Source organism: Gymnoscopelus braueri, assembly GCF_963280865.1.
Source record: "Gymnoscopelus braueri genome assembly, chromosome: 6".
Taxonomy (NCBI): Eukaryota; Metazoa; Chordata; class Actinopteri; order Myctophiformes; family Myctophidae; genus Gymnoscopelus; species Gymnoscopelus braueri.
This window is the reverse complement of record NC_137607.1, coordinates 25459182-25469872: the sequence shown is the minus strand read 5'-3', so window position 1 is coordinate 25469872 and position 10691 is coordinate 25459182. Positions and strand designations below refer to the sequence as shown.

The following is a 10691-nucleotide window of genomic DNA, read 5'->3' as shown; positions in this document are numbered from 1 at the left end:
ATTACACTTATTGCGCTATTACACTATCACACCTATCACACTTATTGTGCTATTATACTATTACACTTATTACACTATCACACCTATTACACTTATTTTGCTATTATACTATTACACTTATTACACTAGTACACTATCACAACTATTACACTATTACACCTATTGCGCTATTAAACTATTACACTTATTACACTAGTACACTATCACAACTATTACACTATTACACCTATTGCGCTATTAAACTATTACACCTCTTACAATATTACACTTATTACACTATTACACTTATGGTGAACCAGCCATGGACCCCCTAGAAGCCCCGGTGGTCCCCAACCACACTTTCGGAGCCAGCCGTGGACCCCCTTGGAAACCCCTCAGGGACCCCCAGAGGTCCCCGAACCACATTTTGGGAACCAGCCATGGCTGCTCTATGTTGTTGCGAACTAGTCATGGATCCCCTGGAAACCCCGGGGGTCCCCAAACCACACTTTGGGAACCAGCCATGGACCCCCTTGGAAACCCCTCAGGGACCCCCAGAGGTCCCTGAACCACACTTTGGGAACCAACCATGGCAGTACAAGGCTGTTTGAAGCTCAACCAGGCTGTAGTAGGCGAGACCATGGCTCTCTGCTGCCCCCCATTGAGAAAATGTAGTCGGCACAGAGACTAGGCTTCGTGGACACTCTCTTCGTGGACACTGTCCACGCTCCATAGCCAATATGGGAAATGGACCGTGCCGAGTCCACCGGCAGTATGTTGTCCACGGGCCATAGGATTTTCTATTGGGACTCCCTGAAATGGACACCACTTTTATTGTTATTATTATTATTGTTATTATCATTATAGACCTATTGCAATAATAGACTTTATTATTATTACTGGAGTATTTCCATTTTTCTATACTTTCACTTCTACTCCACTAAATCTCAGAGGCAAATATTGTACTTTTACTCCACTACAATTATTTGAAAACTTTAGTTACTTTGTAGATTTAGATTATTTTTACATCCTCAACACCTTCAGCCCTATTTAAACGTTGGCTATTTGAAAATAGCAGATCTACAAGCACACAATGCATCACAATGTGAGGCGTTGTGAGCTTGTAGATCGGCTATTTTAAAAAGATTATTATACATTTTAGACATAATGATAACTTGTGAAACGGTACACTCTGCATAACAAGTACTTTTACTTTTGGTACTTTAAGTATATTTTGATGCCAATACTTTTGCACTTTTACTCAAGTACATTTTTAATCCCCATGAGTATTTCTACAATAGGGTATTGTCAAGGATATTTGAATATAAACATTTAAAATGAACTAATGTGATCAAATGTTCTTCTGCTTGACCCCACCCTGCTTCTATGAGACAAGCTGGCACCTATGCAACATTTAAATTATTTTGTTTTGTTGCTTGCTTGTTGACTAAATTAACATCTCTATGTGAAAACTGTCTGTGTTTAGGTGTTGAGGGGGTGTGTCTGAAACAGGTCTATTTAACCAGAGGTAGAATATGACCTCAGTGAGCCAAACTGGATTTCCATTGCATGATGCTATTGTGTAAAGTTTGCTCCTTTTACTCGAGTAAAATCTCTCATACTTGGAATTCTGAATTGTTGTCTTTGCCTCATTATGTATTTATGTTTTTGAGCACCCAGTACAGATTCCCCTTTGACATTTGGAGGTAGTCCGCCGAGGTAATTGAACGATTTGGACGGGTGCTGGCTGAGTGGGGAAGAGTGGTCGTGGCCTGGCAGTCTTCGCTGCTCAGCCAGCCATCCGGGGTGAGTACTGAGGTCTCTGTTTGGGTGTTCTGTACATGAGGAATTACTTTTTTTTCAGGATTCTAAAGTATCAGTGATGAATTGTGATCACCATAGGCATTTTGATGGCCTATATGTAGGGAGACTGAAATGTCTCGCCTTCATGCGCATGACACAGATTAGAGGGACTTTGCTTGATTTTTTGAATACATAGGATACAATATATGGAAAAATGGAGGCTGTGGACGTGTTTTAATCTTTTAAATTTGTATTCTTGGTGGAATGTTTTTTAGTGTTGCCGATTAACGTCAGTCGAGGAAACGCAGTAATCATAAGCCGACACACTCAAACCGTTAGGAGGTCATGTTTAGTAAGGTTGTGTAAATGCGTTCAGTGACTCTTTTAGTTTTTGCATGTATTTGTATAGAAGTTATTCAATCAATCAATCAAACAGTCGCCGGCTGTCTGTTCAGGGGGACTTTTGTCCGGCCTGAGGGATCCTGTTGTACAGATATACAACAAAGCTAGCACAGAATGAATGGTTTGTATGAGTGTGTTTGTGTGTGTGTGTGTGTGCGAGTGTTGTTTATTGTAATGTTGTGTGTACAAGACAACACAATTATCTTTTGATCAAGGTTAAGGTGCAGCATCTGTAAGTACATGGATTTTTTTAAAGGCCTGTCGGGACTGACCGAGGCCTTGAGAAAACCATTATTCTGCTGTCTTGAAAAGGAGGGGTAGAAGCGAGAGAGGAGTGAGTATTAACTAATATAACTAATAATAGATAGGAATTTTTAGATGATAAGAGTGAATTTGTGTTCACAAAATTAGGAGGCATTATCTCTGGTTGTGTGGAGAGAATATATTGAAACAAAAAGCGTCACATATAGTTTTATGTTTACATAGGTAAGTGATCTTGGTTTTAGGTTTATAAAATAGGAAAATATGTGCTCTGTGAAGCACATACTGCCACCTATCTTAGATCAACTGTCACCTGTAGTTTTTCTTTGCTCTGATCTTAGTGGGAGTGTTTCAGTTTCTTTCCCTCACAGCAGGTGGTCGACACTTGGAATTAGGTGTTGTTGGATTAAGCCCTGTACCTTGGCTACTATGGTGATTTGATTAACCATTCCTTTTGACACTACAATGGAAGTGCCATTATTTTTAGGGATGAGTGATTGAAAATGTGAATATATCTTAATGTAGACAGTGTGTGATGTTTTCTCCTGTGTGTTGATGGGGGCTCTTCATCCGCTGTGGGGTCAGGGTCTGGGTTGAGGATTTCTGCTCCATTGGGACGCCATGCAACAGAAATCCGACAATACCAGTATGAATTTATTTTCTGAGTTTTGGGCTTGTGGGAAAGTTACTCTCGATAATGTGACGATTTGTTGTCTAAATGTTCCTTCCCAATTTCTTTTAGGATCGGTGTCGTTCTATGGGAGGCTAACATAATGTTTTGATGTGATTTCATGTTGTTGTATAATGAGTGTGTTTTATCCCATGTGTATTTTGTGACTAATGGCACGACTAACAAACTAATTGATAACTGACCTATTGAGACGTGCGTCGTCGAATGTATTACTTTCAATTTTCTGGTAGCCGGGAACACTGGATTTTCCAATAATCCGAAACACGGGGGGTAATGTATGGTGTTTATTCTGATTTTGATTGTTTCAATTGATCTGAAGTATCCTAGTGCTTTTCCTACTGAATAATTGAGCATAAGGGCTGTGTAAACATATGACATGGTTTCTGTGTGTGCTTAGATTTGTATTGAATGATGCTAATTCATGTCATGTTTTATTTTGTTTCTTTTTAAGATGTTTTTGTAGTAAATGATTTCTTCTCTCTTAAGTGACACAGACACAGGACTGCAGGACCACATCACTAAATAACAATATTAATCTAGTGAATATTATGGTAATTGGTAACTAGTATAATTGGTTTGAGAATGGATTTCTAAACATGAAGTAAGATTAGTTTACTATAGCCAGTGGTGTGCCTCTAAAGGCCATACATGACTAAATGCCATACATGTGGTTTAGTTAGGGTGTGTTAAATAATGTTGTTGTGAGTGTTTATTCTCAGGTCCACTTATGAACTGCAGTGGAACTGTTTTGAGAGAGGAGGAATAACAGATGATGACAACGTGCTAAATATCTCTACGGCTTGACTGGTATTAAGTATCGTGGTTTGCTATAAAACATTGATATTTGTTTTTCCATATGCAGAGTCAAATATCATATGATATATATATAGGTACATTATGTGTATAGCTACACTATTTGAAAATATTTAATCTAATCCTATGTATTCCTGTATATGATAGATGTTGGCGAAATTTGGAAAGTATGCTGTATGTGATTTTAATGAATTTTGTGATTTTACATTTTGAACCCTTGATGAGATTATTTATACAAGTTTTGTGTTTCTTTTTCAAGAATGGCGTATGATGGTGTTGCTAAGGATCCTATGGAGTCTTCAGCCCTGGTGTTCACAACGGGGGATGGACTGGCTGAGTGGATGAGGAAAGAGCACTCTGAACAGGAGGACCGGCTTCTGGACTAGGAACGACCTGGAACCACGCTTCACATTGCAGGACGGGGCAAACGCCACGGGAGGATGAAAGAACGAGGAGCTACGCAGGATTCTGAGAGGACACCGCAGGACATTCGCCATCCGGATCCTGGCGTTGTCAATGATTAGTTTTGCTACAGTTGACGGCATCACTCTTTTTGTGGATGCCCATTCCATTAACGGCAAGAGAATGACATTGCTATCACTTTGGTGAAACAAGATTTAGTGGAACAATGGACTATGATACTTTGAGGCCATGAAGAAGGACCTTTTCGGAGCTTTATTTCTTTTATGATCTGTACCTGTATTTTGTAACTGTATTTTTCTGTACATGAATGGACTTTCTCCCTGTGCATTTTTGTTTTGTTGAACTTCTACATGTCGTTGGCCGGAAGGGTGGTCGTGGCTAATTGAGCTGGGCTGGATAGGAATTTTCCTGTGAAGTTGAATATGGGTTTTTCGCCTATTCCTGCGATATGCTATGAGTATTGTTGTGTAAGGGTTTTTAAATGTTAAAATGGGGGAAATGTCAAGGATATTTGAATATAAACATTTAAAATGAACTAATGTGATCAAATGTTCTTCTGCTTGACCCCACCCTGCTTCTATGAGACAAGCTGGCACCTATGCAACATTTAAATTATTTTGTTTTGTTGCTTGCTTGTTGACTAAATTAACATCTCTATGTGAAAACTGTCTGTGTTTAGGTGTTGAGGGGGTGTGTCTGAAACAGGTCTATTTAACCAGAGGTAGAATATGACCTCAGTGAGCCAAACTGGATTTCCATTGCATGATGCTATTGTGTAAAGTTTGCTCCTTTTACTCGAGTAAAATCTCTCATACTTGGAATTCTGAATTGTTGTCTTTGCCTCATTATGTATTTATGTTTTTGAGCACCCAGTACAGATTCCCCTTTGACAGTATTGATACTTTTACATATAAGTAAATATGTTTAGTACTTCTTCCATCACTGACCCCACACACACACACACACACACACACACACACACACACACACACACACACACTGAAGGCGCTTTAGGCCAGCGGTATACATTGTTGTCACCTTAGCGCATATAGAGACAGTGAACTGATAGTCTTGTATGAGTTACAATATGTATAATGATTTGTATATTTACACGAGTAATGGTTTATTATATGACAGACTGATGAAGACATGACACTGCTTACCTTATGTAAATGAAACAATTAACATCGGGAGGTTTCCAGCGTGCGTAATGACGCACAGAATACATTAGTGGATTTCAAGTGCAAGCTGTAGGCTAACATACAATACACAACATACTGTAACCTACATGTAGCCTACTGTATATTAATTGGGGGTGCTATGGCCTAGGGTGTGTTGAAATAAAGCTCACCCAAGCACTGTCTATTGGGCTGCTTTCTGCGTGTGACAAATGCGCTCTGAAAAAGCTGCTGGTGGGAATGGTTCTGATATCTCCACCTATCTGTGGGGTTCGGTGAGTCTGAAGCTATGGGGTATAAGGCCTAGAGACAGTGGTAGGACTAACGGGAGGTCGAACCACTGCCATGTTACCGTTATCATAATGTCTAAAATGTATAAAAATCTTTTGAAAATAGCAGATCTACAAGGTCACAATGAGTCACATTGAGCATTGTGTGCTTGTATATCGGCTATTTTCAAATAGCCAACGTTGAAATAGGGCTGAAGTTGTTGGGGATGTTATAATATAAATATAAATCTACATCATAACTAACGTTTTCAAATAATTGTCGTGGATTAAAAGTAGGCTACAATATTTGCCTCTGAGATGTAGTGGAGTAGAAGTAAAAGTATAGAAAAATGGAAATACTCCAGTAATAATAATAAAGTCTATTATTGCAATAGGTCTATAATAATAAGGATAATAATAATAATAATAATCCTTGAATAGCATCAATTTCTCCACCATAATAAAGAATATGATGATATTATATACATAATAATTAAATTCCGACATGAACTCTACCGCAGATAGATAGATAGATAGATAGATAGATAGATAGATAGTCGGTCGGGAGCCTGGCACACTGGGCTAGCTGGCGACCTAGCTGGCAAGCGACGTGCGTCGGGACCTAAGGTCACTATAAGGTCGCTGAGGTCGCGACTTTAGCGACCTAGTCAGCTAAGGTCGAGACTTGGACGTCTTGAGTCGTGACTAGCTATGCTGGGTCACGACTCGCGAGGTGCGTCGGGACTTTAGCGACCTAGGTCGCAACCTCCGTTGAAGTCGTGACCTTAGCGACCTCCGTCGAGTAACAGGTCGTTGACTGAGCCGAACCGTCGCTGCCGCTAGGTCGCAACCTTAGCGAGCTTAGTGACCTTAGGTCCCGACGCACGTCGCCTGCCGGGCCCGAGCCATGCTCCCGACCGACCGCACGGACTGCATCGGCCGCGTGTCCACCCCCCTCCCTAGCCCCTCGAAGCTACCGTATATTATATAGTTATATGGGACCATTGGAATGCATTACGCAGTAGAAGTAACACCCAGAAAAGAACAAAAAATATAAATTAGCCAAATTAACACCTAGAAATAGCCAGAATTTAGCACATTTCGATCCAAGGCCAAATGTCTTTTGTAAGTGTCTCCTTAAGGATATGGACCAGAGCTACTGTCTGTCCAGTCTTGGAGCTGAGCTGCAATATTAAACATTAACTTTATCCAGTTCATACAACCATATCAAATATCCATTAAAACAAACGGGGGAATAATGCTTTTCATATAACCTGCAGTAATGTGGGGGTTAACTGCGTGTCTGTGTTTGTATTACAGCCGCGGACTTTTGACAGACATAACAATAATAATAATAATCCTACACTTTGCAGAGAAAAAAGTATTATATTATAAACCATACATTAACCACTTCAGCCATATTTTATACATAGGCTCACAATGGGAGCTAAATGGGATAACTTCATGAGCGGTCCGTGCGTCGGTCTGCATGGAGCCTGGCACACTGGTCTAGCTGGCGACCTAGCTGGCAGGCGCGCCGTGCGTCGGAACCTAAGCTATAGGTCGAGACTTGGACGTCGTGAGTCGTGACTAGCTATGCTGGGTCACGACCTGGCCGTGGCGCACGACGCAGCGTCGCGGGGCGCGACTAAGGAAACGACTAGCGACTAAGGAACCGACTATCACGACCTAGGCGACTTCAGACACAACCTGAGTCGAGTCGGTGGCGGATTTCGCCTTTCCTGGAGAGTAGATCGGCTAACTTGAAAAATTGTAATTTTTTCAAGATGCAATTGTCATTGCAGTGGGACAATAGCATTTCACTATCCGGGGCAGTTCCTCGTTGACAGTAATGTTAGTTATTTTCTTATCGTCTTTGTGAATAAATAAAGCTATGGATATGTGATGAACAAATTATGACCCAGCATTCGTGGTTGCCCTCGTGTTATCCAACAGAGTGTAGCAAATCATAGCTCATTCTGCCTGGCCGATAAGATCGGCCAACCACACATCTGTTTTTGGTGTGTTTTCTCTCTCACCGCAAACTCTGCTTTCCCTCTTGAAACCAAACCTTGAAGCATTCCCTCATCATGGCATGGTTGGTTGCAGTTCATAGTGCAGAGCTCTTGCCCCATGCAGGTATGGTGGCAGTCTTTCGGAGAACCTGCAGTCTGTCCTGATGGCTGCTCTCCTCTGCCGTGGAAGCATCCTGGACCAGGGAGTGTCGGATGAGGGTTTTGAGCTGGTCCGTCCCCAGACCGCTGCAGGCTGACACAGGAACCACATGTCTAAATGTCAGCTGTTTGGTCGGGACCATGTCAGGAGGCAACAGGTGGAGGAACTCGTGTGGGTTTTCTAACTGCTCCTGCAGCTCTGCCAGTCTGTCCTCCGCATCAGGGAGGTCCATCTTATTTACAGCGAGCAACGCAGGCTTATACAACAGCTCCTCCTTGTAAAGCTCTAACTCCCTAGTCAGGAGCTGCACAGCCTCAAATGCCGACCTGAACTGCATTTTGCTGGCCAACTGGAACCCACACACATCCACCACAAACAGCAGTTGTTTGGTTCTCTCCACGTGTTTGAGGCCCCATGCCCTTGTTGAGGTGAGCGTCTTCTATCAGGCCAGGAAGATCAGCTAGTGAAATCTGTTTGTGATCCGTGTACATCAGTTTACCAATCTCTGGTCTTACGGTGGTGAAGGCGTAGCTAGCAACCTGCTGTGTTGCATGGGACAGGGCAGACAGTAGGGAAGATTTTCCTGCATTGGGAAACCCCACCATGCCCAGGTCGGCAATAAGTTTGAGGTCCAGCCGGATGTGTTTGAATTGACCTTTACTGGGGTGGAACGCTGAGTGGAAAGACCCACCCCGCCCGCACCGTGCCACCAACACTCGCTCCCCCTCTGCATTCAGCTCACCAAGCACTCGGCCATCGTCGCTGGTAACGGCGATACCGACAGGAGCGTAGATCTCCTTGTCCTGTCCCTTCTCCCCTCTCAAAGCACGGATACTGCTGTTAACTCCCAATCCTCCTGAGAAGCGCTTCTGGGGGTATTTGTCCTTGATTTTCTTCAAGGTCATGTCTTTTTTGGCCATTACCCACACATCTCCGCCTTTTCCCCCCTGACCCCCCAGCCGGGGCAGCCTTATGCCCCCACTACCTCCGCGGGCGTAGAAACGCAGGTTGTCCACAAAGTTTCCATACTTCCGCCAGCAAATCCTACTAATATGGACCATCTTGCATTAACCTTTGCTAGTAACGTGCCCCTTTGCTTTGCTTGTTTGTGTCCCTTTATGCCCATATATGGAGATCTCTGTATCTGTCAGTTCTTGTCCCTTTTATTCCCATATATGGAGATCCCTGATGTCATCAGTACATGCACATATATACCCCCTTTTGTGCCCATATATGGAGCTAATTTCTGTTTTCAGAATCAGTGGGGTCAAATAGTGCTGGCATCGTGTCTTTGGGGCTGTTTGTAGTTGGCATAGCCATTTTCATTAATTTACCACATTTACGATTTACCTGGTCTGAGAAAAGGGGGGCGGACACTTCCTGGCAAGCAAATCTGTCCGCCTCCTTTAATTAAGTTTGACATCATCAGTGACATCATCAGGACCATATAACCGACTGCTCGCCGCATAATGTTGTCAGATCGTTAAGCCACCTTCCCAGCTCTCTCAACTCTTGGTAACCAATGTTTCCCCAGTGAGATCGTTTTCAGCCCTCTTGTGTCTGCAAGTCTGCTTTTGCGTCCATCCACCTACCCTTGTGACAGCATCTAGAATCCACTGTGGTGCTGGTTTAACAAATGTTACTCTGGACAGTGCATCAGAAAGGAGGACCAAAGAGATCATGCCATGCTGCTGTGGCGGTAGGCCACAAGGTGTACTCCTTTGGAGGGTGCCAGTACAGTGCCAAGGAAACCTACATAGGTCAGATTGATGTGCATGTCTACAACACAGTGTCTTTGCGCTGGAAGAAGTTGCCCCCAGTGACAACTGGAACAGGAGAAAGTTCCCTTGAGGTTCCCTCCATGCGCTGGAGTCACACAGCTGTGCTGATAGAAAATATCATCTACATCTGGGGAGGAGCGAATAATGAGATAGATTATGATGAAGAAGCCTTCAACATGCTTTATGCATTTGATGTGGACACCCACAGATGGTTCAAGCCCAGTGTTTCTGGGGTTCCAGAGGCGAGGTTCGGCCACTCAGCCTGTGTCTTGGGGAAGGCCATGTATATCTTTGGAGGATGCAACATGATGATTGTATCCAGGTTAAGTGACATCTACAAGCTGGACACCACCACAATGGCCTGGTCTTTAATTCATACAAGAGGCAGGCCGGCACCTGATTCACTATATCACTCTGCCACCATGATAGGGAAAAATATGTTTGTATTTGGGGGACAAGCGGACAGGGACTACTACAACAACATCAACGTGTTTGACACAGAGACCAACTGCTGGCTGGAAATACCTGATGCACAGCATCCAGAAGGACGCAAGGGTCATTCAGCCTTTGCTTACAAGGGAGAGCTGTACATATTTGGTGGTAACAACGGTCGTGAGGACCCGAGCTTTAAAAACATGTGGAAGTTAAATCCGGAGACATTCTCCTGGACGAAGGTGGGGCCCATGGGGAAAGACAAAGGCCTGTGTTGGATGTTTATGATGTGCTGTTGCATGGTGGGAGATCGTATCATCCTATTTGGAGGATACAGATACACACCTCATCCTCATGACCTGTATATCTTAGACTTAAATCCTAGTCTGGAGACATTATGCAAGGTAGCAGTTATTAAGTACGGTCTGGAGCATTCAGGACTCCCATACAACATCAAGTGGGAACTGCGTAGAGAGAATAATGG

General features: G+C 43.1%; 1 protein-coding gene across 1 annotated transcript; it reads right to left on the bottom strand.

Moving 5' to 3' along the window:
- Positions 1-7929: 7929 nt before the first annotated feature.
- On the bottom strand, positions 7930-9055 carry LOC308086856 (GTP-binding protein 10-like; the record flags this gene model as incomplete). Its single annotated transcript, XM_080430499.1, is given in 2 exon segments — positions 7930-8404; positions 8406-9055. Coding segments are annotated over 2 exon segments (1125 nt in total).
- Positions 9056-10691: the final 1636 nt, after the last annotated feature.